The sequence below is a fragment of the Coloeus monedula genome, assembly GCF_965178545.1.
Source record: "Coloeus monedula genome assembly, chromosome: 16".
NCBI classification, from domain to species: Eukaryota; Metazoa; Chordata; class Aves; order Passeriformes; family Corvidae; genus Coloeus; species Coloeus monedula.
Window position 1 is genome coordinate 16,858,848 of NC_138796.1, and position 26,725 is coordinate 16,885,572.

General features: G+C 43.2%; 1 protein-coding gene across 2 annotated transcripts; it reads left to right on the forward strand.

The window, feature by feature from the left end:
• Window positions 1-552: 552 nt before the first annotated feature.
• GLYR1 (glyoxylate reductase 1 homolog) lies at window positions 553-26,559 on the forward strand. 2 transcript variants are annotated; one of them, XM_082292229.1, is made up of 16 exons: window positions 553-648; window positions 2,671-2,707; window positions 3,668-3,747; window positions 10,736-10,874; window positions 11,439-11,681; window positions 14,668-14,754; window positions 15,653-15,709; window positions 16,766-16,816; window positions 16,955-17,028; window positions 18,800-18,899; window positions 20,066-20,176; window positions 20,445-20,546; window positions 21,601-21,763; window positions 22,179-22,358; window positions 22,824-22,948; window positions 23,289-26,559. In XM_082292229.1, the coding sequence occupies exons 1-16, from the start codon at window positions 611-613 to the stop codon at window positions 23,361-23,363; spliced, it is 1,662 nt and encodes a 553-aa protein (XP_082148355.1). In that variant the 5' UTR covers window positions 553-610; the 3' UTR covers window positions 23,364-26,559. The 2 variants fall into 2 exon arrangements, with proteins under 2 accessions (XP_082148355.1, XP_082148356.1); XM_082292230.1 differs by having other exon boundaries at window positions 577-648; window positions 20,448-20,546.
• The last annotated feature ends 166 nt before the right edge of the window (window positions 26,560-26,725 follow it).

Here is a 26,725-nt window from a genome sequence, read left to right on the forward strand (position 1 = left end):
TAGCTCCACAACAGCCGACCACATACGGCGTCTGCCCCTGCTCGGGAGAACGAGCGCAAATCACATTCCAAACCCGCCGCTTCCTGGAGTCCGAGGGCAGCGAGCAGCGGCAGCAGCGGAGCCCTTCCATTAGTGCTTTTTAAGGCGAATTCTATCAAAGCTAAATTCTATCAAAGCCGTTACTTCGGGGGTGCTGCAGTGCCCTTCGCTGCCCCGGCACAAACACGAGCCCCGCCAGGGGCCTGGGCGGCAGCCACCACCAGAGTGGCCCAGCAGAATAACACGGGCCGCCACCGGCAATTCCCACGATGCGCTCAACGAGCTCCTGCGCAAGTGCCCCTCCGAGCCCATACCGGGCGGGCTGCCCGGGGCGCGTCCGGCAGTGGGGCCGGGTGACCCCGCCGCTGCCCCGGCCCGCGGCCCGCTCGCCAATGGGCGCCGCTGCCGTCACGACGGGGGAGAGGGGGGGGGCCGCTGACAGCCTTCCCGCCCACGTGACAGACCGCTCGCCCACGTGACGGGCCCACCCAATGGGCGCGGCCACCGCCCCCTCCCCCCTGCTCCCGTTCCCGGCAGCCCCCGCGCGGCGCGGCCGGTCTGTGTCGGTAAGATGGCGGCCGTGAGTCTGAGACTCGGAGACTTGGTGTGGTGAGTGGTGGCGCGAGCCGGGCGGCGGCCGCGGACAGGCCGCGGAGCGTGCGGGCCGGACGCCTTCAGCGGAATCACGCTGCGGCTGCGGAGACGCAGGCGGGGCGGTGGTGGGGCTATGCCCGGCCCTGGGAGCGGGAGCCGAGTCGGGCTGGGCCGCCCTGGGCGCTGTCAGCCCGCGGTCGACTCCAGAGAGCGGCTGCGGACAGGGTGGGGCTTGGCAGGGCAGGGTAGGACGAGTGGCGGGGCCGCTGCCGGGTCGCGGGTATCGCCGCCGCCGTCCCTCGGGCGGTGTGGGAGGAGCGGCTGGAGGCGGCCCGGAGGCGGCCCGGAGCCGGGGCACCGGGCCGGCGGGAGGCAGGCTGGGCTGTGAACCGGGCCGGCACTGGAGGCTGGCGGGGGCGGCGCATGAAGGAAGCTGTGTCGAATGGAGAGGTGAGGGAAGCGGGACGGAGGGACGAGCGCCGCGGGGTTCCCTTGTAAGCACGGACTCACCTCCCGAGGAATGCGAGAAGGGATAGAGATAGAAGGTGTTTAGGGAGAGCCACGACACCGTTTCTTGGCAATGCTTTAATGAAGCAGCACAACACTCCAGCGTTTCTTTACAGGTTGGGGTGTCCCTGTGGAAGCCCCCAGAAGCCATTTCCCCTTGTCACTGCGGTCTTACCCTCAGATAGTCAGAGCTGTGATTTTGTGTTTCCTGGTCGGGAGAAGTGAGAGCATTCCATCGCGCCCTGTAAGCACCGACTTAGTGCATAGGTTCTGTGCTGGATGGGCCAGGCTATCCTGCCAGGGCTCAAAGAAGTAGCTAATTTCCAACACACAAATGCATGCATTTATACTGATAACCCAGATAAGAAGCATATGCTTCAGGCTGTGACAACTGCAGCTCTCATCTGAAAAATTGACAGTGCTGGGAAGCTGTCTAATTTATATAGTAAAGTAAGTTAAGATTAGTTACTTCTAGCGTATTTCGTTCAAATGAGAATTTGGGGAGTGTTCTGCTCTTGGTGTTGGAATGCAGATTATCCTGCTTTAGTTTTGTACGTGACAGCCAGATGCTGTCCCTAGAGCTGTCGCAGGGAACTTTAACAATCAGACAGCAACAGCAGAAAGGGTTTGCCGAATGTTTTGCTCAGTACAGGAACTGGAGCACTAAATATGAGACATGGTCATGGTCACAGCTCTTGGCAGCATTCCTGCCTTCCCATGGCTTCTGTTTTCTCTGTGCAGCATTGCCATCTCAAGGGGCTACAGTGCCACTTGCTGAGAAGTTTTGTGTCAGGAGCTGTTGGGCCCCACAGGTTCTTTGCCCGTCTCTTGCAAGACAGTTACTAATGGGATCTTGTGAGTACTGCAGCACAAGTCATTGACAAGGGTGAAATAAGGATAAAGCTGCTGACTAATGTCTCTTCATCTTTTGTGATTACTTCTAGTATTGCAGAGTTTTCATATTGGAAACATTTGCAAGTGTAGGAAGGAAACTTTCTGCCTTTCTTTCATGGCTCTTTGTATCTTCAGTTAGTGTGTTGGTGAGCACCTGAAGAAAGTGATAGTGGAGTACCTGTTGAGGGGATCCTGCCATTAATGCTTTCCTGTGAGAAACAGAACATCAGCTTTCTGAGCTGGGAGTTGGTGGCTGCTTTGCTCACCAACTGCTCTAGACAGATGGATAGAAGGTCCCAACTTGAACTTTGGTCTGATTGCCTGCATCAGTGCTTTTTTTCAGTTCCATGTGAGGGAATCTCCACACTTATGGTGCTGCAGTGCCTATTACTCTCGTATCTTGCAGGCAGCATAGCTGCTGCTCTTCTCTTCAGTTCTGACAGTCCTGCAAGGTCAAACAGAGACCTGAGTTAGGTGCAGATGTCAGCCGTGTATCCTACTTTGCACAGAAGGTTTTGACTGCAAATTGTAGCTCTCTCAATATGAAAAGTATGACATCATGTGAAAAGGCAGACACTGGGATAGTTGGGGTTTTTTTCTCTGTTTCTAGTACCTAATACTTCCTTTTTTCTCTAGGGGGAAGCTGGGCCGTTACCCTCCGTGGCCAGGAAAGGTGAAGTTTGTTTGTATTTATTGTTGCTTTCTTAGTTTTTCATGGTTTGTGGGTTGTTTTTTTTTTTTTTGTTTGGGCGGGATTTTTTTTGTGTTTTCCTTCTGTGTAGGAAAAGCTTTGCCTGAAAACATTTCAGTTGTAGATTAACACTGGTTTTTGTGTTTGTTTTTAAAACACATATACCTCACAAATCTAAAGTGTGAACTAGTTTAGGGCTTTATTTGATCTATTAGCTCAGTCTGTCCATAACAGCTGGTAGTTCAGATGGAATAAAAAGCAAACAGAGAGCCAGCTCTGGAACTGATTGTGTTTCCCAATTTTAGTAGTTTAATCCCTGTCACTTTCTGCAAGACAGGTTTCTTGTCTTCCAAGTTGGTTAACAGTACTGTCTTAAATAATAGAAATAAGGAGTCTGGCTTCCCAAGATACTCTTTTAGAGCTATGGTTTTTGAGAATTATCTGGGGTAGTTTGACCCTACTTCTGGTGTGGTTGGGGTTTTTTCTGATGAAAGATTAAAAAACAAGAATTTTATATGCCATTTCTATTATTTTCACTTCTCTGAAAGACCTTTCTTTTATCTTTTATGTGTTATGAGGGCTAAGCATGCTGAGGTAACAGCCTGAGTCAGGGAAAAGAATTGTCAATGTGGCTGACAGCTAATAAAAATTAGGTTATTGGATCAAGTTAACACCAGGCTCCTCTACAGGTGTCACCTGTGTAACTGAATGATAGCTTTTCTCTTTATTAACGTTTTAAACTTGATAAGCAACCAATTCTGGGAGTAAAGACAAAGTTTAAATTTAAATTTTAAAGGTTACACAAGTGGAACAAACTTTTATTCATGCCAGCTATCTTCCTAATCAGACTTTTTAAAAATCTGCGATAGCTGAATACTGGATGGTAAAATCACAAAATTTGTCACTGTGTGCTTTTTAACTTCGATTTCTAATCACCTTTAGATTGTTAACCCACCTAAAGATCTGAAGAAACCTCGAGGAAAAAAGTGCTTCTTTGTGAAGTTTTTTGGAACAGAAGATCAGTATGTACCTGCTTGTTTTCATCTGGGGAAAATATTGTACCACATAATGTGGATCTTTTGTGGAAGAAATATTTACTAACACAGTGCAATGTAAAGGATTACCTTTGAACCACACAACAGAAGAAATCCAACTATTATTGCATGCTATAGCTGCTCACTGGGGTGTATGAAGACTGCAAAAATTTAGCTTAGGATTTGAGTTGCTGCTGTGATGATAGCTCCCCACTTCTAGGCATGACATGACTGGGTTAGATTTTAGCATGTAATCATGTGTGAGAAAGGTACAGCTCACAGTAGTCTCTTGTTTTGCTGCCAGAGGAATAAAATTAACTATATAATTGCTATTTGTGAAAGAATATACCATCCTACCTGGTGACTGAAAACATTCTTGCTGTGCTTTTGGAAGACTTTACAGTATAAGAGAGCCAAAACTGTTGTAGACTTCCTTTTTGCAAGGCAGAATTTAATGATTTCAAATGCGAACAAAATCGTGGTTGTCTTAGATTTAAATGATTACAAAGTAGGGGAAAAAACCCAACAAAAAAAAAAAAACACCCTGAGAATGTGGATATTTTGTGAAACTGAAAATTAATTTGCTAATTTTTCAGTTTTCCTCTTTATTTTCTGCTATTTCCATTAAGTAATGCAATAAAGAAGAAAATTGTGAATATGTGTGGAAGACTAAAAAACCCTTTACTTTTTGGAAGAAAGGTGACAAGAACTGAGGCAATTTGATGACTCTCTCTTAAGGAAATTATTTTTCACTGCTAAATTATTTTTGCTTAATACTTGAAAATATTTTTCCATTAAGAAATAAGGTCTAAACTTGATAGAGTAGTAGTGAGTGCTGCATGCAAATGGGAATGTTTGGATCTCTAGTAACTTCAGGCAGGTGAAGGTTGATTTGAGGGCAGAGAATGTTTTTTGGTGGTGATATTAAATATGGTTATTTGAGCTAATAAAGTCTGAAGTGGATTATTTCTGTCTTGATTATTTGTTTCAATTCTTGTATTCCACATACTGAATCAAATACAGATTTTTCTTTTTTTGTATTAAGACAAGTGGTCAAATGTCTTGGATACTGTAGCTGAGATTAATAACATGACTGCAAATGAAGAGTTCACAGCTGCAAAATAATAGTGATTTATTGCAGGATTCTAGAGCTCTGGCTGGTGCAAATCCAGTCATCTGGCACAGTAAGGTAGTGTGGTTGTTGTAGTGTTGCCCCCTCCCCCAATCTCCAGCTTGTGAAATTTAGTCATATCATGCTAGATAATCGTGAATTAGAAATTTGCTGGTTTTGATTGGCATACCCTACCTGAAAATTGAATAGAAATAAATACTCTCACCTTTCTTTCAAATAACGTTGATAGAGAAAAGAGAGAAGCTTGTGTACCTCTTCTGTTCTGATTTGGAACTTCAAAAGGCTGTGCTGGTTAGAACTGTGCTGTTCTAACCAGTGTGTTGCTTGAGAAAATTCTCATGTTTGAGCATAATCAATAAGCCAAATGAGGAAAAATAGAAATTATTTCACTTAAAATGTGAACATGAAGAGAAGATCCCTTTACTTATTTTGTACAAATAAATGAGTGGGTTTTGCAAATACTTTTTTCAGGTGTGTGTATAAACAGTACTTGGAAATACATAACTCAGAGAATGTCACCACCTTATGATCAGCCTGAGGAATAGCAAGCAGAGTGCAGAGCTGTCACTGTCCAAGGGATGGTGAGGAGCACACTTACCCATACTGATGGTCTAGTGCATGTAGCTTCTGGTTTTTAGCACCTCACTTTTTCTGCCACATTCACGCTGTACGATGGCATTTCTGTACCATGGATCCATTGCTGCAGCTCTTGTATTACTGCCTTACCCTTTGAGGTTGAACAGGAGAGGATCTGGACATCGGCTATTCACCTCTTGTCCAGTGTGTATAAGGCAAAGGTGATGCTGTTTGCTGGGTACAGTCACTTCCACGAACTTCTGGGGGTTGTTGCCAGCCAGTTTGTGGAGAGGTAGACAGTCTCGGGCCTTACTTTAGTCTTACTTCCTTCTGAGGATTCCTAGGTGCCTGCTGTGGCCAGAAATGCTCCTGTTCCAGGCAGAGTACAAATTGTTCCTTCCTGACTTGTGTGGCTTTGGTTTGTCATACTAAAGGGTAAGGAGAAAGATGTTTAGAAGTAGAAATGGATGTGCCTGAGCAGAGGCACATAAATAACATAAAACATACTGATGAGTTTGGCAGGTTTTGGTGTAGTGTATAGGTTTTGGTTATTTGTGAAATTCTGGCTAGCGTAGGATACAGCACAGAGGAAATGCATTTTCCTTTTCCTGCAAATTGAATATTACCATGTACTGGACCTGTGCAGTGCTGCACTGACTAAAGGAATAGATAAACTGGAAAGCTGCGAGTAGTTTTGGTCCAAGACATACAAGTGAGGGCATGAGTGCATTCAGACTGTTCTCGAAGTCCTGACTTTTGATAAATTTTCTACTGAGCTCTGTGGTCTGTATGTTGATTGTGTTGGTGGTGTTAGTTGCTCCTGTTACTTCTGAAGGAATGGGTTTTCTGGAAGATAAGTACTCTCTACCCATGGAAGCAGATTTTGCTTATGTTTAAACTGTGAAGTACATACATGCTTTACCACAGTGAAAGCCACCTTGATGTTCATAATAGTGATGTAATACCCATGTCCTATTCCAAGTGATTGTGTGCATTGCAATTAAGGCAATCATGTAACGTCTCTTTATTACCTTGTTCTCCAACTTGATAAGGAGGTTTTTTTCTAGTCTGTCTAGGAGTTGTTTATTCGAGTGTCTCTTCTTAAAGTAAGTCACATTAAAAGGATTCTTTATCTAAAATCAAGAACAGTTGATGTTTCCTGCCCACAGACCTGACAAGCATGTAACAACATCCATTACAGGAATCTAAACAACAATTTTAATTTAGTTTAGAAGTGGAACTTAGACCTCTTATCTGTGTTTCTAACTGTACTTCTCAGATAGTATTTAAAATCCCCTTTTATTATTATTTCCATGCTGCAGTCTTGTTGTAGAAAATCTTTGTCGATATTTCAGTAGTCAAGTAAGAACTTTTATTTTGCTATGTGTGTACATTTACTGCTTTTAGTAGTTAGAACTAATAGACTGGCAGATTCACAAGTCTTTCTTGGTGTGCTTCATCCAGTTCAAAATATTTTTACATTTCATGGCCTGCTTAGGAATTCATTATGACATTTGTCAAAACTAAAAGTATCGTTGCTTTGAAGGTATCTTTCTACTGTGATTCTATAGAAATACTAGGGAGAGTCCTCCAGCTGTCAGAGCTGTGTGTGCAAACACAGCCATTCACCTTCCTTCCCCCTTTGATACTCCCTAATGGCCAAATGGACTTGCAAGTTGTGTGTATCAAAGTCTTAACAGGAAGCTGGACAGTCCATTCTTGCTTACAACCTTTTGAAGCTTCAGCATGAAACTAAATATGGTGGGGTCAAGGGGCACTTCCTGACTTGATACATTAAGGAAAAAATGGAGGAAGCTTGCAATCTAAGATAAGTGTAATAATTTGCAGCCTGGTTCCATCAGGCACAGTGATGTTAACACAACACTCACTACATTTCCATCCTCCATGTCCTACTGGGATGAAAGCACCTACCCTTTTCTTCTGCCACTGTTTTCCCTGGTTTTCAAGGAGAGAGTAATTTCAGGATGTAGTCTTTCTGAAATGTTCTTTCAGGTCCTAACATCAGAAAACACTTGCTTTAAGTTTGCCAACCGTTGGAAATACACCTTAACAGTCTGAGAGGCTGGAGGGATAGGCTGAGCTGATGGAGGGGGTGAGCTTGTGTTCTGGTACTTCTCAGTGAGGCAGATTATCCCATGCAGAGCTCTGTGTTCCTGTAGCAGAGCCAGCTGCAATGTTCGACGTTCGTGCAGGCACAGTACCACAGCTGGAAATCACTACAGACAAAACTGTTCCGCCTCTTACTGAGGAGGTATTTCATTGCACAAATTAAAAACCCTAATGCTTAATTTCCTTCAGTATTGCCCTGCTTCTTGGTTTCATCTAAGTATCCCTTCCTTTATTCTAGTATAATGTGGTCATTTTAGTATTTTTTTTTTTTTTTAGAAGTTTACATACTAAGTTGCGGAGTTTAAGTTATTTGAGTTATTTAATTGATGAGGATTGGGATGCTCCCTTTTAGCAGAAGGAAATCCGTCTTGATTTCTGTCATGTGCTCACACACACTGGCCTTGTAAATAACTAAGCAATTTTCTTTTGACTTTCAGAACTGGTTGTGTTAGCATTTAGTGTGGGCATCTAAAGTGCTACAGTCTAAAGCAATAAATTTTTTCCTAGACTGTGGTAAATAGAAATTTGGAGATACAGTGCCATTGTTTTCCATCCCTAGCTATACGGTTTGCAAAAAGTGAGGATTAGTGGATATTCTTCCATCTCATTTCTGCAGTTTCTTATTAGGAGTTGGTATCTGTAGACAGGAAGAGAGTGGCTGGAATGGTGAGGGTTTGAAGATCTCCTTGCCTGTGCCAAGCTTGTGCCAGGGATTTGAATCTGGTGTCTCTGCATCTCTCTGTGCCACTGTTTCCTTGCAGCTGCAGGTCACTTTCATACTTGCTTCTGCTTATTCTAAGTTTTGGTTATTGTTCTTGGTTATAACGTGGATTTGACATGAGTAGTGGTTTTTTAAGAGTGGTATTTTGGAGAGGATGAGGAACAGTGTGGAGAAATGAAAAGAGAAACCCGTTGCTAATGGGTATTTTTATTACATCTTTTCACTTTCCATGTAGCCCATTCTTTACAGATGCCAGGTGACTGTGCAGCAGTATGAACGCAATTTCATCTTAAATATGACATCTTCAGTAACATCGTTAATGTTTTTCTCAGGCATTGGTTCATTGCTGAATCAGGACAGAAATAGTAGCTCCTTTTATATGTTGTATCCTTGAGACTTATCTAAATACTGGCCTTCATTGAGATCTGGTGTATAAACATGAATGATTTTGTTTGGTGAAAAGTTCTTTTGTTTTCAAGTGCTTGAAACACTGCATGCAATTGGTTTATGGACATTGATGTCAAAGACACACTCATCTCTTACAGAAGGTTGTCCAGGTAGGTGATGCATAAAGAAACTGGAAAGGAAAAGACCAATTTAATTTTTCCCCTGTTTTTTCAAAGTTTATTTTTAACTGAGGCAGCGTTTAAGATTGTTTTTCACTTATTAATTTGTCTCTGAGATATCTAGTTCTTTGTCCTGGTGGATCACAAGGACCAAGATGCACCTGTGAAGCCAGGAACCAGAAAACTTTGTGTCAGGCTTTCTCCGTACCAAAGGAAAAGGAATGAAAAAGGAAGCTAATGAACATGTATAGTGAGGAGGGATAGGATGTGCAGAAACCTAAGAGAATGCCTTGAGAGAAAAGAAATTATTTTTATTTAGAAGTTCAGTCCTGCAACAACATTTAACATGCTTTTTTTATATTGTGGCCCAAAATTTTGTTTCCTTATACACATAACAAAAAGCTTCTCATGAGCTGGTGCTCTGTGGTACCCAGGGATGTTTGTCATACAGGCAAGCTTTACAGTGTAAGATAATTTTAAGGTATGTTTCACAGTAATGTCTGGGCAGCTGGGAGAGATTCCTTGAGTAGCTGCTGGACTCAGACTCTAGTCTGAATGCAATGATTTGACTTAGTATATTAAGTTAGTTCTTAAAATGGTGTGAACTAAGTGAAAGGATTCAGCTTTGCATGCAGGAGCACTGGCTTCTTTGGAAAGGGTGCTGGCATTTTCCACAGTCAGTTCTAGCAGGAGGTCTTGTCTCTGCAAATGAGACCCAAAATGTTTCAGTCTACTTTGAGAAGGTTGATTCCTGATTACAAACAATTGCTATTGCCATTGAGGAGAAAGGTTAATGAAGTTATAGAGTTTATTTTGTGAAGAAAGGACAATCAAGATTCAGCAAAACATTACTATTATTTTTTGTTGTTTTAATCTTCACGTTCAGTTTAACTATGCGATATGGTGCTTACAGTATCTGAAAATGCAGGTATTAAATCACTTCATCTACTTGCAGGAGCTAAACTGCAGTGGGGAATATTTAAAACCTGTAATTGTGGATAGTCTATGTAACATAGAGATATCTGGGGACAAGAGAAAATCTGATTGCCTCTTTTTTGCTGTGTGCTGGGTTGCTGTGTGCTAAGAAGTACCACTGGCCGTCCTAACTAAGGGAAGGGTTTTCAAAACTTACACAGTTCTGTTTTCATTATGGTGGAAGTAGCTTTTGCTACTGTACAAGTCAGGTTATGTTAAAATAGCAACTGAAGGAAATAGTTCTTTTATCTCAAAAACAAAATTGTTGTTTTCATGCAGAATACCAGAGTACATCAGAAATATGTGCAGCAATAAGCTGTGGCTTTTGTATTTGCTTTGTGTGGTCAGCTCTATAGTGAGATACATAATTTTGGGGTTTTTTTCCTACAGTGTTTTTAGACTCCTGTGTGCTCAGTATATTTGAACCAGGGATTGATAGCTGAGAATTGTTAGGTGAACTTTGCTTTCAACGACCTCTCAAGCAGATTTGTGGTGTTGGCTACTTTACCTGGAGGCGTGGGACTGTTGGGTGTTCCTCCTGGTGAAACAAGAGCAGTCATTGGGCCGCCATTGTTTTAAATTCATCCTTCGATCACATCCAGAAGCTGTTTTGCAGATAGAGAATATGAATAATGCTTAGAGGGGACAGTGCTAGATTGAGAGGAGATAAAACTTAAGAAATAACAAAGAAGTGCCAGAACAAAATCCTCAGTGAATGCAGTAATGGCAGCCCTTCAGTTTCTAGATAGTAAGCGAGTTTGGGCTGTTGTCATCAGTAGATCTGGGGGAGGAAATGTAGCTGTGTGTTTCTCAAAGGGGGATGATTGAGAAAGCTGCTGTTCGGAGAATATAACTAGCTTCTTTTTTTGTTTCAAGTGCTTGGATCAAAGTGGAGCAGCTGAAGCCTTATCACCCCCACAAAGAGGAAATGATAAAGATTAACAAGGGTAAGCGCTTCCAGCAAGCTGTGGATGCTGTAGAGGAGTTTCTTAGAAAAACCAAAGGCAAGGACCAGGTGAGTGGGTTCTTTTTCACTGTGTGCATCAAAACAGGTCTTGGCATGAATGATGATTAGATGCTTTGTTATGTGAAAGGAGTTTGTTGCCTCTGGCAGGTTGAGAGGGGTTTTGTTTTCCTTCCTTTGGTTTTTGGGATTTGTTTCCTATCCTCTCTTCTTCCCCATTTAATCTTGGTTGGTGGGGAAAAGTGTTATTAAACTGATGGAGAAACTGAAGAGGCTAATTGATCTGCTTGTGATGATTTGGTAAATCAGTCTTAAGAATTTGGTATCTACTAATCTTTTCTTTAGTATGTTGGAAGCTCACACAGTCCTGGCAAGTCTTCACGTGGCCTGTTCTGTTATGTGCTTGCTTAAACTGGTGTGTTTTTGCAGGAGAACTAACCAGGAACTTCACTCACCAACTCCAAAGGGCTAACAGATACGTAGTTTTCAAGTTACTGTGCTGCTGTTTTGCTTGATAGTAATCAGCACAGGCTCCTTCACATCCTTGGTTTTGCATGAAAATCATTCCATCTCTTCTCTTCTTTCCTTACCATCTTCTATTCTATAATCTCTCAGGCGTCTTCCCATAACTCCACTGAAGAGAAGAATCGGCGTAATTCCAGTGAAGAAAGAGGCAAGCAATCTGCTGGTGAAGAGAAACGCAAAGCCAGTTTGTCTGAAGGAAAGGTGAAGAAGGGCACAGGGGAAGGAAAAAAGAGGGTCTCTTCTGTCTCGTCAGAGAGAGGATCAAAGTCACCCTTGAAAAGAGCCCAGGATCAGAGCCCCCGAAAGCGGGGGCGCCCACCCAAGGATGAGAAGGTTTGTGTTGTGCATGTCCGCCAGTGCCCGTGGACTTGGCATCTGGACTTGAGGGCTGACTGGCACCTTGACTAACAGGCCAGCAGGAGGAATCAGTTCAGTCAATATCCCTTTTTTTAAGCTTTTCCATGTTGCTACTTCTAGACCATTTGGCTGCCTGATACCCTTGGCAAGCATATTGTTGATTCTTCCTGTGATATTTACCAGTTAGTTACTGTGAGTGGCTCTGTTCGTATCTTTGAGAGGGCTTTGAAAGCTGTATCGGGAGACTCCATCTTTCATCTTGCCATCCCTCGAGTTCAATTTGTGTGGGATTAGCGAAGAGATATGGGTCTTCATCTGATTCCTGACTTCTCCCATCTCATCTACTTCATATGATCAGGTGATTAGTAGTCGCTCAACTTCAACCTCTGTACTTAGGGGCTAGGGCTTAAAGAAGAAATTCGTAACCTGGGGAATCCACCAGAAGAATTGTCTTCATTTCAGCTTCTATGCTTTAGGATATGTTCATATCCTCCATTATAAAGGAGCATTATTATTTTATCCCCACTACTTCCCTGATATTTCTAAATGTTGTGGCAGCGCTTTGTCTACCCTCATTTAGAGTTCCATCCTTTTTATTGTGGAACTTACTGTTGTGGTCTAGATCTTCCTATTCCAAATGGATATTTATTTTGGTGGATTATTACGAGGCACGTGCTCCATCGGAGACTACACCTGAAGACAACTGGGACACTTCAGCTGAAACACCATACAGCAACATGCTTGCTCACCTGCGCTTCAAGGGGTTCATGTTGTGCTTCACAGTCTTTTCTTTCAGTCAGGATGCAAGTCAAGATGGTGTTCTTTGCTCTCCAGAATTGTGAATGGATTGGCCTTCGCTGGATGAACAGCAGACTCTCTCTTGATGTAGTAAAATGAAGCTGATCATCTCAGATTTTAGCTATGAAGGCATCATAGAATAGAGTCATAGAATATCCTGATTTGGAAGGGACAAACAAGGATCATCAAGTCCAACTCCTAAGGGATTGAAGGAAATAGTGGCTCTTTTTTAGCACCAGTGTCTGTGAAATTAGGCTGCGCTACAAATCCCATCAGTTTCTTCTTTTGAGGGAAGTTGGAGGAGGGGAGAAATGGATGCATATTTATGAATTATAACTAATTGTCGTGACTGATGTCTTGACTGATGCAGGAAAACGCTTCACTGGCAACATAATTTTCACTTTTTTAAGTGTCTTCCTATAAGCATGTTGTGCCTCCACATATTTCTGTTAAAATAAGCCACAAGACCTTTTTTTTCACTTGCAAAATGATTCTGTGTCTTTGAGCTAGATTCATTCCAAAGTTGATCAAAACTAATGGCTGGGAGAATTCTGATTGTGCTGACACATTCCATGCATAGATTTTACTGTGTTGAGTACCTCAGGGCATGGGAGTGCTTTGAGTGAGCTGACTGTGGTAGTAGACATTATTTTACTGGCACATAGCAAGCAGACTGGTTTTAAAGTTGCCACAAATTGGTGGCCAGCTGTGTGATAACTGCCTGGCCACAAAATAGGAAATTAAGCAGGATAAGGTAGGAAAGTAAGCCTTATGGCTTCTGGAAAGTAACAATTAAAATAATTGCCATGAAAATGTAACAACTGCCTTAATACTGTTTTTCAGCCTGTGAAATAATTTTAAAATCTTGTCCTCTTGCCTGGTTCTCATAAATTCCTCAAGTTTTTAGCCCTACAGTAGAAAACATTTTATGTTGTTGTCCTGAATTAATACGATGATAGGATTTCAGGTTTTTTCTCCATCCCAGTCCAAATTCTGCCTTTCCAAGCAATAAGGATGCATAAAATTCAAGAATTCAGTTGTTGCTGAGGTGTGCTCTGTCTAAAAAGGCTCTGTGGCCCTACATGATCATTCACATACTCTCATTTTTAAGCTTATATGAATATTTTCAAAGGAGCAGCAGAACTTCATAGGTATCAAAGCAGGTTTTATCCACACTTTACCAGCTGAAGTACACAGGACTCTCCCTAGACACTTCAAGGTTGGAGACTGATGTCTGCATTGTCCTGCTAGCACTCAGACAGTTGCATCGTTCTGGGATAACTCCAGGGGTCTTGCCCTGGCCATTTTTGCAAACAGTGTCCTTCTCTTGTGCTTCTGTGTGGATACTAAGGTATATTGTGCATTTTCAGGAAGTCATTTTGGAGGGGAGATAATGTGACTCCCATTACTGAACCCTCGTTTCAGAGGAAGACGGCACATATTACGCAGAAGTCCTGTGCGTTCTCTTCATGTAGCATAAAGACCTATATGTCTATAGCATGTGTCTGACCTACAGCAGAAAGACCTATTTTAACCTATATGTCTTGGGGAAGTAAAAGATAAAGTTTAATGTGCTCAACAGTAAAAGCCCCAATATGTTAAGTACTATCATGATATTACAAACCAGGGCCTGTGAAGCAGATGGGGCAGCCCACATACCAGTTTGTCTCATGGATTCTGCAAACTTGAGCAGGTGTGGCTGTCAACCTCATGCTTTGAAAGTTCTCCTGATAACAGGTAGGCTATTCTTTTGTGACAGGGCAGGATTAAAAGAGTTCAGACCTCTGCTTGTAATGATGTTTTTCACTCATTTGTTAAGCTTTTTGCATCCACCAGTGGAAAATATGGGATCAAGCATGTTTGTTTGTTTCTCTGGTCATTGCATAAGTGCACAAGTGCAGTGATTCTTCTTAGGTATGAAGAGTGGACTCTCCAGAAGCCATAAATCTGGTTGAATTCCTTCGCTGGCAGTTCATGTTTTCCTCACCTCACCTGTGTTGATAATACTCTGTGTTTAAATATGAATGCTCACAGAAAGGCCTTTGAAATAGAAGGCATTTATAGTGCTTTCAGAGCTGTCTAGGTGTGCTCAAATGATCATCGTGCTGTGACCAGCCCCTGAGCCAGTTTTAAGCTCTTTCTGATCCTCCTTCTGTCTCCTCAGGACCTCACAATTCCAGAGTCAAGTACAGTGAAGAGAGTGATGACTGGAACAGTGGCTGGATTTAAATGGCCACCGAGTGTGAGCGAGGTGAGAAGCTTTGCAACATCTAGGATCTGAGTTTGTGGCAGCAAATCTAGAGCCTTTTGTCTGGTTGTAAAACAGTGAGATCTTATCTTCTTTCTTGTGTCAGAACATACTGCAGCATAACAAAGCTGAACAATATCCCGGCCAGTTCAGAAATATGCTGGGAAGTGAGATTTCTGTCTCTGTGGAACTATTTGCAGATTCACACTTAACTTGCTGTACTAATTTTTACACTTCTTATTTCAAAAGCATTTCTGAGACTGACTTCCCAAAACTGTAGATGATGTGGATAATCTCTCCCTGTCTGAATACTATCACATGGGGTGATAGTTTGATGGTTTCATTTGATTTCCTTCACAAGCAGCTTTTGAAAACCTTTTGATTTTGTTGAATAAATGAGTGATCAGTAAAGCAGGGTAAGAGCAGTGTGATTCCAGGCTAGCATGTGTGATGCTTACTGGGGAGATGTGGTACCTGGGCCTGCAGTCCTTGTTGCTGTTAGGATGGGTTTGCTTGGCATGTGGCAATCTCCAGCCAATTTCCAGAATGCTGTTTTATGGAATTTCTTGGAAGCTGGAAAGTAAATGTTTTCATTTGCTTGGGAGAGGAAGAAGTGGAATATTAATTTTCTTCCTCTCAGGTTAATCTTGCTCATATACTTCTTTGATTTTCCTGCAGATGTCCAAAAATGAGGAATTTGGTTTGAATGGCTTTGGTTTTGAGAATGAAACACAATGTAAACCACTTAATTGAAACAGGCTGCTTGTGACAGCTGATACATTTTATATTTTCCCCCTTATGCTATTGTTCTCATACAGCTTAGGAGAGCAAGGGAGTTATGCTGTGGTCGCTCAGTTACTCTCTGGATTTATTTCTGAGGCTGTACTTTTTCTCTTTGTAGCCTGTGAAGGACAGTGATCCACACTTTCATCACTTCCTGCTGAGCCAGACAGAGAAGGTAAGGATTTGGCAGACAGCATCATGCTGGTGGGTAGCTTGGAATCCTGCCCTTTGCTGGAACTGAATACAAGGAGTATGCATAAAGAGCTCCAGAATTCTGTTCTTTGAGGGCTGGCAATTAGACTAGTTCAAGTACTTCCCAGCCTTAAGATTTAGAGTGATTTAGCATTAAGTACAGTGAATAGTTTTAAGTAATTCAAGATTATCTAGCACTTGTTTTTGACAGATCTGGTGTAATAAGTTGTGTGGAATGAACATTGATGGACAAGAAAAGCTTTTTTTTGTGTTCAAAAATCCTGTTGTTTGATTGTTTTTGATGGTTGTCCTATCAGTTTCTTCATCTGGATAGGCTTGTCAGTTCACTGAATGTTGCAGGAGAACTTCCAGGACCAGAAAAGCTCCATGTAAAATACAGCCATTTTATCTCCCGAGACTCAGAAGCCTTGCAGGATTTTATATTCAGCAGTGAACATCAGGAGGAAAAGGAAGGATCAAATTAAGCATAAAAGGATTTACATATCTCGCTGAGGATCTGGGCAGAGCCAGAAGGATTAAGAGCTGCTAGCGGTCTTATCTAGACAAGCTGGAAGTAAGCAGCATGGGGAGGAACAGCCTTTGCCTTAGCATTTGTAGAAAGCCACATGCCTTCTCATATTAACCCCAAGGTTTTGGTTGCACAGCTGCAGAGACATAGTGAGCATAGATGTGAGGCTTCATGGCAGGCTCGAGAGAGCTAAATGTAGGAGTAGGGATGGCCTGGGTTCTAGTGCCTCCAGTGGAGCCTGTTGTTGGAACTACAGAAGGGAGTTTGCAGTGCCTCTGTTAGAAGACAGGCTGAATTGCAGGGGCAGGGTGGGAAAGAACAATCTTAATATCTTGCAATATTTTTAGGTTTTATTTTCTTCCCTTGAGGGAAGCCCCAGAGTTGTCCTGCTTTGAAGGTGGTGGTGGGTGGGTGAGCTGCCTGTTTCTGTGGAACAAGGATATGGTCTGTTTGCTCAGCAGAGTAAATCAGCACTGTCCTTCCCTTGAATGCTTTGTCTTCTCCATACAGCCAGCTGTCTGCTATCAAGCTATCACAAAGAAGCTGAAGGTTTGTGAAGAGGTAAAGCAAATCTTGGTTTTGATGGATTTTTATTGTTATGAGGCATTGCAGTCCTTCCAGAGCTGTGCATTATATTGTGTTTATTATTCCCTCCCCCCCACCTCTCTTCCCCCACCTCCCCCCACCCCACTCCCTCAGGAGACAGGATCCACCTCCATCCAGGCAGCAGACAGCACAGCAGTCAATGGCAACATCACGCCTACAGACAAAAAGTAAGATGTCCAACATACTTCAGCCCTTTCCCTTTCTCTCCTTCCCGGCTCACACATACAGCCACTCTCCAGCCTGTCACTGAGAATGAATAAACCTAACGTTTCCCTTCAACTGCACATTCCTTCTGTCCTTGTGTGAAACTGTTCGGGGGGGCAAGATGGGAGGGAGACAGCTAAAAACAAAGCGGGCTGTACAACACAAAATTCAGAGTAAGTTCTGTCTTGCATACGTCTCCAATTCAGGGTGTTTCTGCAGTTGCCCTTTTCAGGAGGTCCCACTGCAGGATGTTAGCAGCAGTATTCCAGAGTGTCTCATGACGTAGGAGGATAAAAGGGGATCTGTCTCCAGTAGTGCCTGGCAGTTGTCTGGGGTTGTTTAATTGCTCTCCTGAGCATGCAGAAGACAAGAGGAAGAGGCAGGTGTGTTCTGCCATCACAAGAACATTGCTGCGTAGCACATGAGCTTTCTGGTTTCTCCTAACACCCCTGTTCTCCTTTCTAGAGTGAGAGACGTCTAACTTGAGCTTCCTGTTTTGCTCTGTAACTTCTGCTCTGTTCAAATTGCGTTCAGGCCGCTCTTGCTGTTTGCTGTTTGCTGTTCAGGCAGTTTTCATGGGATGTCAGTTCTTACCTGTACTGCAGGGGAACAAAAATAACAGTGAAGCTGTTCAGGTAAAACAGTCTCTCAAGAAAATGCGTCTCAGAGGTGGGTTGGGAAGGAAGGAATATCTCTGCTGGTTTAGAGACTTGAAAATAGGTAGACCTTATTTGGGCCATGTAAGGAGCCTGTAGTGATTTGCTCTGCCCTGTCTAAATTAGTTTACTTGGAGAAAAGGCAGCATGCTGGAGGACAGGTGGCTTGTGAAAGCCACAGTGCAACTGTAGTGTGGCTAATTCTGCAGAATTAACAGCGGAATTGCCAGGTAGATTCGTTGTGAAGTTACCTTGGATGTAACTGAAGGCTTCAGAATCTCTCTGAAAACTTTGGGTTTTGTGGGAAGCTGCATGATGGATAAAAGGGTTCTTGCAGCAGTATCTGCAAAGGAATTCCTGTTGCAGGTGATTGTAGAGACTTCTTGGCATACTGTCTTTTTTTTGAATGGAGGAAGCAAAGCTCTTTCCAGCTGGTCGGAGGAGGGGAAGGCTGTTTTCTGGGACTGATGGTGACCTGTACTGGCCTAATGCTTCCTTTCTTCCTGTGTCTGAAATGGCAGCTGTAGAGCTGGGACTAGGTCTTTGGTCTGCCATGATGCTTAGCCCAGTAGTCCTTGCTGGGCTTCATTAAAATAAAGATGGTAATGTATCATTCAATTACACAAGCAAGCATTGTATGTGTGACTTAATTAATCAGAAGATTAATTAGAGAAGCACCTGCTCATTTCTAAATGTTCCCTTTAACTTCAGTAAGGCAATGACTGGCAACAGAAAGCACACAAACAGTAATTTTAGTAAACAAAAAACCACACACAAACCACCCCAAGCAAACAAAAAGAACCCAGACCATCCAAACCTTTAATATTTAGGTGATCTTCTGAAGTAGGCTAAAGTCTTTTTTTCAGGAAATTGTTAGGGATGCTTGGTAAGCAAAATAAATTTCAGCTTGCTTTTAAAGCTCAGTATTTGCCCGTTGTAGCTGTGACTGCAGTGGAACACATTTGTTTGGGTATTTTCTTTGCTGGTGATGCTCCAGTTTGCTCTTCATCATTTCCAGCACCATGAGAAACTGACACTGATTGCTTTCTCTTGCATTAATGTTTATCTATACCCTCAGGATAGGATTTCTGGGCCTTGGTCTGATGGGAAGTGGCATTGTCTCCAACCTGCTGAAGATGGGTCACACTGTCACCGTCTGGAACCGGACTGCTGAGAAGGTAGGCATGTGTTTAAACCTTTCCTAAGCATTCAGTTATCCCTGTATCTCATGTAATCATCCATCAGTGGTGCCTGGGAGAGGATGCCAAAGAAGCACAAGGATATGCTTGCCACTTCGTTCTGTCCCATTTCCTAGGTGCTTGGTGGGCGCTTGTGACTGGGTGCAGCTGTGATCTGTTCTAGTGTGGTCACTCTTACGTCACCAGTCCCTCCCCACTGCTTTTTTGTGTAAGAGGAGAGAGTTGTCAGAAAAATTACACCCTTGTGTAATATATATGTGTTGAAGAATGGGATGTAACATGCTTCTGAAAATATTGCTGATGGGAATAACCATGTCAGTGTGTCGTGCATCTGGCCAAAAAGGCCAGGTGCGGGGAGTTATCTCAGGAGATTGAGGTGTGGTGAGATGTGCTGCTCAGCCGCAGGTTAGTCTACATCTATTGTGCTAGTCATGTTGTGGTAGCAAGGGTTCTGTCAAAGACCTACTGTGTCATGAGACCAGGATGGAGAAAGGGCTTTATAGGGGTATTCAGATTGAAAAATGAGCTTACAATGCATTGCACTTATATGCTAGACAGTGTTAGTCTTTGTAGTGGAGGAGGAAAAGTAGGTAGCTGGGGGAGATGTGGTACTTTTAAGATGCTGTGGAATATCAAAGTAGATAGGGCGCTGTGGTTACTGTCTTAAAAGGGGATTAAAAGATTTATTTTTTCAAGAGCAAAACATGGCTGGTATGAGGGGATAGGGTAAGAAGGAGCTAAGATTTTGAAGCAGCAGCCCACTGAAACATGTCAGGTTCAGCTGTGCATATCCCTGTCCAGTAACACATTTTGCGATATCCTATTTTTTTCCCCTAAATCTCCCTTTTTTCCGTAATAATTTCTTGTCCAATCCACAACATTCTTATCGCTTCACCTAAGGGTTTTGGTTTTTTTGTGTCTTTCTTTCAAAGTTTTTCACCTGTTCTTCAGAAAAGCTGCAAAAGAGCTGTGTGTGTGTGTGCGTGTGTGCATAGACAAAGCAACAGAAGATGACATTGCTGTGTAATTAACATGCCTGACTCCTTTGGAGTTGTGTCTAGCAGTGGAGTTTTTACAGCAAAATGCAAAGAATCCATTTGCTTTGTATTTAATTTGTCTTACCTTTGGACTTGTGCCTTTTGCAGTGTGATTTGTTCATCCAGGAGGGTGCACGTCTGGGAAGAACCCCTGCTGAAGTAGTCTCCACCTGTGACATCACCTTTGCCTGTGTATCAGATCCAAAAGCAGCAAAGGATGTAAGGATTAGCTCTTATTTTACCTCTGCTGGTTAGACTATGAGATGGCAGTCACTGAATGCCAGTTCTGATTCCTGCTAACCACGGTAGCCTGGGTCATTTTACATCCTGAGCAGTGCAGCTGTGTAAAAAATACATGTCCCAACAAAAATTATGATAGCTCTCTGGGGGGGTCTGCCACTGCAGTGCCAGGCTCAGCTGGACTCCTGCAGAACTGGGCTTTCTTTGCAGACACCCTATTGCTTTACCGCTCTTCTGTTCTCCACAGCTGGTGCTTGGTCCAAGTGGAGTGTTGCAGGGGATTCGCCCAGGGAAGTGTTACGTGGATATGTCCACCGTGGATGCAGATACAGTCACAGAGCTGGCCCAGGTAATCTCTGAGCTGAACCTCTTAACAGCTGTGATTCAGCAGCACTTCTGCAGTTTGTGTTGCTTTAGGTGCTTTATTACCTGTTGGTAATAAAACTGCTTCTAGAGATCTTTGGGCTTCTTTTGGGAGAGTCTCAAGTTCCAGGCAAACAAGACAAAATAGCATGTCAGATCCTGACCACCAAACAGTGTCGGATGAGATGTTCCCTGGTGATACCAGCAAAGCCTGTAGATTTGGCAGAGCTGTTACCTGGCACCAGTGCAAACAGACAGCCAAATTTTGATCCCTTAAGAAATATTTGTAGACAGGTTGGTATTCTGTAGCAAACTGGAGGGTAAAACCCTGTCTGGATTAATGACTGATAAAATGCATAATCTGCCTAGTTTAAATGCTCTGGTTGGGGAAGAGGAATGTCTTCACATTTCATTCTGTAGAAATATTATTATACAATTTCCATAGAAGTGTTCTGATTACTTCTGCTGTGGTATCTATGATTTCTTTTTGGCATCTTGATTGTTCCCCACTGCCCTAAGGCAGCGTTTGTGGTTGCACGATGAAGGGGAGCTGGTTTTGGGGAAGTTTTAAGCAGACATGTTGGTGATGCACTATTGTGTAACGTCAATTCGGAGAATGCAAATCACCCATATTAGTAAACCTCTGCCTGAAGAGATCTGTCAAAGGACTTTCCCCTCTGGGAAAGAGGGGAAAATACAATGATCAATCTTCTGGGATTCCCATGCCACATATACACCTTCAGCATTGATCCCTTGGGGAACATAGAATGCCATGACTAAAGCATGTCAGTTCAGCTGCTTAAAACATACACAGCAGTGATAGGTGCAGGAGGGTCTTGCTGGAGTGTGAGGTCAACTTTTGGTCTTAGGCACCCTTTGCAGGATAGAGTTGTGATACATCACATTAGTGCTTTCCTCTCCTGTTTAAATGTTGGAGCTATTTGTTCTGCTTTAAGCTTCTGTCCTCAGGGGCAGGAATGCCCTAAATGATGTTCCTGCTGCTGTTCATGCACAGCTAACCAGAGATGCTCTTCTCCCAGGTGATAGTGTCCCGAGGTGGTCGCTTTCTGGAAGCACCAGTCTCAGGAAACCAGCAGCTCTCTAATGATGGAATGCTTGTGATCCTGGCAGCTGGTGACAGGGGTTTATATGAGGACTGCAGCAGCTGTTTCCAAGCCATGGGGAAGACCTCTTTTTTCCTAGGTAATTGAAAGATGGAGGGCCTGACAGCAGTTTCTTAGTGCAAGGACTGGGAATTTCAGCAAGGAGTCTGAGATGTATATGTCATCTTTTTCTTTTTCCTTTGGGCAGTGTGGGAAATTGGCCTGCTCCTCTGGAACTTGGCCAGTTTCAGAGCCTGCAGGCTAAAGTTTCTTTTTTGAATGCTGGTTCATTTTGGAGGATCTGTGATGCTTTTGGTTTTAAATCATTTTCTTATGATTTCTCCATTCCTTTGAGTGCTTGGAAAATGGGAATAGTTTGTGAAGTCTTTCAGAGGAAGGGAGAGCTGCCAAGTGCTTGATGCCAGGAGTCTAGTAGTGTTACTGCTGTGTGGGCTGGGGAAGCAGGGCTGCTATTTCTCTTCTGGAGGAATTCCAATGGTGTGTCTCGCTCCCAGGTGAAGTAGGCAATGCTGCCAAGATGATGCTGATCGTGAACATGGTCCAAGGCAGCTTCATGGCAACAATAGCAGAAGGACTGACTTTGGCTCAAGTGACTGGCCAGTCCCAGCAGACCCTTCTGGATATCCTCAATCAGGGACAACTTGCCAGCATCTTTCTGGACCAGAAGTGCCAAAGTAAAGTTCTCTTACATTGTTTTCTCACAGGGTTTTTTTGCAATCTAGCAGATTTTCAGATAGTGGCAGAAGTTAGAAAATAACAGTCCCATCTTCATCAGTCTGGGATTACGGTTATTTTAAGCATTCTGGAAATCAAGAGCCGAGTTCCCATTCCTTCCCCTTTGTAGCTAGGACTTCTGAGAATCTGAATTAGCACTGCTTAGGGCTTAAGTTAGGATTTCATTGGGGCAGGGTAACAAGTAAAATGGAGGGCAAGTTGCTTAGAAATCTGAGCTCACTTTGTCAGTGGCAGTAATGACATCATCTGCTGTGGCCAGATGAAGATAGAGAGTAGAGAAACAGGAGAGCTAAAGGTAGTGATCAGCAATGGAAAGGGAGATTGGTGTTGAATTGCAGTCCCTTGCAGCATGGGCTTGGCTTACTTTTGTCATGCTTACTTTTTGCATGGGTTCCTCTCAACAGATATCTTGCAAGGAAACTTTAAACCTGATTTCTACCTGAAATACATACAGAAGGATCTTAGATTAGCTATTGCACTGGGCGATTCTGTCAACCACCCAACTCCCATGGCAGCTGCTGCCAACGAGGTAAGAGTTGTTCAGTGTTCAGATGTGTTCTTCAACATTTATTCAGCAGAGCCATTTGTCAACCAGAGAACACAGATCTAAGAATTACATCATCTCTAAGACAAGGGACCAATGACTGAAATATATTTTGACTAGGGTAGCATTGGATTTGTTTTGATTGTAGAAACCCTTAGAACGTTACATCAGGAAACACAGAAAGAGCTGGCATTTTCTCATCTGCACTTGAATTATTTGGCATACTGTGCAGCTCTCTGGTTGCAGTGGTCAGCAAAGGAGTTTTTCTGCTGGGAAAAGGCTTCACACAAGAGCAGGCTCTGATCCTTTTCTGATTTCTCTTTAGGTCTATAAACGAGCAAAAGCATTGGACCAATCTGACAACGACATGTCTGCAGTGTACAGGGCCTACATCCATTAGGCTGCACCCTTCTTACTGTTCATACGATGATTGTTGATTAATATTATTATACTGGGTTTTAACTCTGGACCAGTCCATCTCTGTCTTTCCATTTCCTTTTATACACAGACTTTGAGACCTGCCATGGAGGCAGCTGCTGCTGTGAGCCTTCCACTGTGGCAGGAGGGGGGAGGAGGGGGCTCGGATTATTGCAGTCTAATTAGAAAAATCCATGCCATGCACTGACAGTCATGAGACGGAACAGCGGCGATTGTTCAGAAGCTCTGAGGCAACTCTGCCAGAAATCTGCTGCTTGGCTGCTTTAATTTTCCTCTTTGTTTGCTAGTCCAAGATGCTGTTTCTAACAATCCCTTTTCTCCTTTGCTGTGAAATAATGCAAATGTTGGACTCTCTGCATCAAGGGGACAGGGTGACATACATCCCATCTATCTGTGAACGTCACTTGGTCCCAAGTAAGGTGAGGAGCATTCCTGCTAATTAGCCACTGTTAGAGAACAAAGCACCTCCCATGGAGGAGAAGGGCAGTTCCAGAGGGTAAGGGGACTTGCGTGCAACACTGTCTTGATTCTGTTTCTTTTTAAACTTCCACTTCCCCAGCACCTTGATGGAAGAATTCCTGTACTGTTAAAGACAACACATTGCATCCATGTCTTCCCCTGTACAGACAACTATAGCTTAGGGAACGCAAACTGTACTGAAAATAGGAGAATGCCAATGTCAGTGAGGCTCCGAAAGGTTTATCACAGCCCATCCAAAACATGATTGGAAAGTAACATGTTTGCATAGAAAACTGCAAGAGAAACATAGAGCCTAAAAACTGGGCTAGAGATTTTACTTGTTCCTGGCCTTAGCTTATGTTACGTTACTGCTTGCTTTTATTTTTTTAACCCTTGTAGTCAATAATTACAAAGGTGTCTTGGATTATAGCAGTGTCACAAGCAGAGTGGTGAGTCTGAAAGGGGAGAGAAGAATGATTCAAGAGATTGAAATTCCTGAGCTCCTTTCCACACTCTCTGGCCTTTGCATGGTTGTCACATCTGTCAGCCAGTTTGCCCATCTATAAAGGTGGGTGATGGTTACCTACCTCACAGGGATACTTTTGTGTACTGACTAGTGATCTTTATACATGTCAGATTTTCCATACATGTTCTTAGTGTTACTACTTTGGGTACAAGCTAGCACAACATGAGCCTTCTCCCTGTATCGGTGACTCTGCTTGTGGCCAGATACCAACTTCTAGAAAGACCAGTAACTGAAACTGGGGAGGCTAAGACCACTGCTGAGCTTTAGTCTAGAGATGGGCGACATGAACTGCAGATGCCGAGGCTAGAGATCAGAGATGCTCTCAGTGTAGATAGCAGAGCAGCCCAGAGTCCAAAGGATGCCTGTCACTAAAAATGCACAGAGTGTGGCTTGGTTTTTTGGTCTGTTTGGGTTTTTCTTTTCCAATTCTCAGTATTAGCCTTTTGGGAGTGTTCTTGCATTTTAAATTTGAGTGTTAGAAAAATGCCAGTGAGAAACTTTGGCTAAAATCACTTCTCAGTGGTATAATCTCCTTCCTCCCTTGGGCTGGGATTCTGAAAGGAAAGAAGACAGATTCAAATTAGGCTGTGTTCCTGACATCTGCCCCTGCCACCTTATTTTTTTTCTAGGAACTTAATGGCTATGTAAGGAAATTGCCCCTGGGTTAGGATTTCTTACCAGGTTCTGCTTTGTGCAGCATGTACGTATGGTTCAGGGGCACCTTGTTAAGAAACAGAGTGTCAGATACTCATTTTGAATCACAACATCTAATGCCTCATGCTGTAAATGTTACTTTGAGTATTTCACCTCCTGTGATGACTGTTCCTTGTGGGCTAATACTGTATTCTGCATTACTTACATCGTGTGGTGAACACCTGGCAACAGAGCTCTCAGACCTCACTGCCTCTTGGCCACTGTGTGTGGGCGATAATAGTTCTACACCCATGTTCCTTTGGCAATGCCACTGCCATCCTGCATGTAGGTATTCACAATAAAGGCACATAAAATTTCCAGGATAGCTAGCCATTTACCTGCTTTTGCACACCGTTCGCCACCCAGAACTCCGCTGTTAACATCTGAAGTCCTTCGTTAAACATGCCACAGTAAAAAAAAATCTCTCATATGAATTATGCATTGAGGGCATCTGAGGGAAGTTGTGGGTTTGAGGGCAGGAGATGAGACTACAGGAAAAAATTTTTTGGGAGGAAGAAGGAGGTACTGTCCCATGTGCAGTTGAGAGTGAACTGTGCTGAACCTGTCCCTGCCCTCTTGGGCCAGAGTGAAGGTGAATGGGTGTGAGCAAAGGTAATGGAGGATCTTTGTTAGTTTGTGGTGCCTTTGGATACAGAGAGAATGCCAAAGGAGGTCTCAAGGCCTGTGACAGGTATTCCATACTGAATTCAAAGAACCATTCCCTAGGCAGCTCACTGCTGCAGAGTTTGTTTCTAGAAATACTGTAGTTCCCAGAATGGAGGTGGTTATTTCTGTGGGAGTGGCAGATGTGGACTAGTTTAACACTGTAATTTATCCTGGGAAGGTCTGGTTGCAGCTTTCAGCCAATGTGGGTGGCTGTAGAGTGCTGCCTGGACAGCTGTACAGTCACAGGTGTGCCCAGGAGGAGCAGGAGGAGACCAAGAGCTCTGATGTGGCTGTGAAGAGGAGGGATGGAAATGGGGGAATCCGGACTGTTCCAGATGCCGGTTGAGATTGCTGTCAGTCTCACTCAGATTCTTGTATTTATGTCTGTAGCCTCTGAACGTGGATTTCAGTCTGTTCCTAGGCCTGAGATTTGGGGGAGGGAAATGGGGGAAGCAGTGGATTGAGAGATGCTCTAATAAAACTGGCTAGTCAATGTTGTCCTAATATTGTTGGCAATTCTGTAAAGTTTCTTTTTATGAGGATTTGTTTTAGCAATTTGCTTTTTTTTGACTCCCTCCTTTTTAAAGAGAAAATGTGACACTTGTGAAAAGCTTGTAAGAAAAGCAGTTTCCTTTATCCTCAATGATAGATCCTGTAGTTCATTAAGGTTGTGAATTTTTATTTTCCTGCCTTGTTTTTAATTAACATTTGTCATTCAGAATAGGATGTGTGAAAATGTTTAAATGGCAACTTTTTTTTTTTTTTTGTGCAATTAACAAAGCTACTGGCAAAAAGAATAAAACCTTTCTTGGTAACACAACGTTCTTGTGGCATTTTCTAAAGCCTGTCAGAGCTGTCTTGGGGCATTAAGGAAGTACGTGTTTCTTACGTAGAACATTAGAAACTCAGAGCTGCTGAAAACCAAGTAATCCTGAGAGCACTTTGGTCATTGCTGAAGGCTGGAACTGTCAGTGAGGCAT

Bases quoted from the DNA above. Each gene is read 5' to 3' on its own strand.
- GLYR1 (XM_082292229.1), top strand. From the start codon at position 611: ATGGCGGCCGTGAGTCTGAGACTCGGAGACTTGGTGTG. The intron at 20,177-20,444 runs GTAAGGATTAGC...TGTTCTCCACAG, and splicing joins ATCCAAAAGCAGCAAAGGAT to CTGGTGCTTGGTCCAAGTGG. The intron at 21,764-22,178 runs GTAATTGAAAGA...TCTCGCTCCCAG, and splicing joins GAAGACCTCTTTTTTCCTAG to GTGAAGTAGGCAATGCTGCC.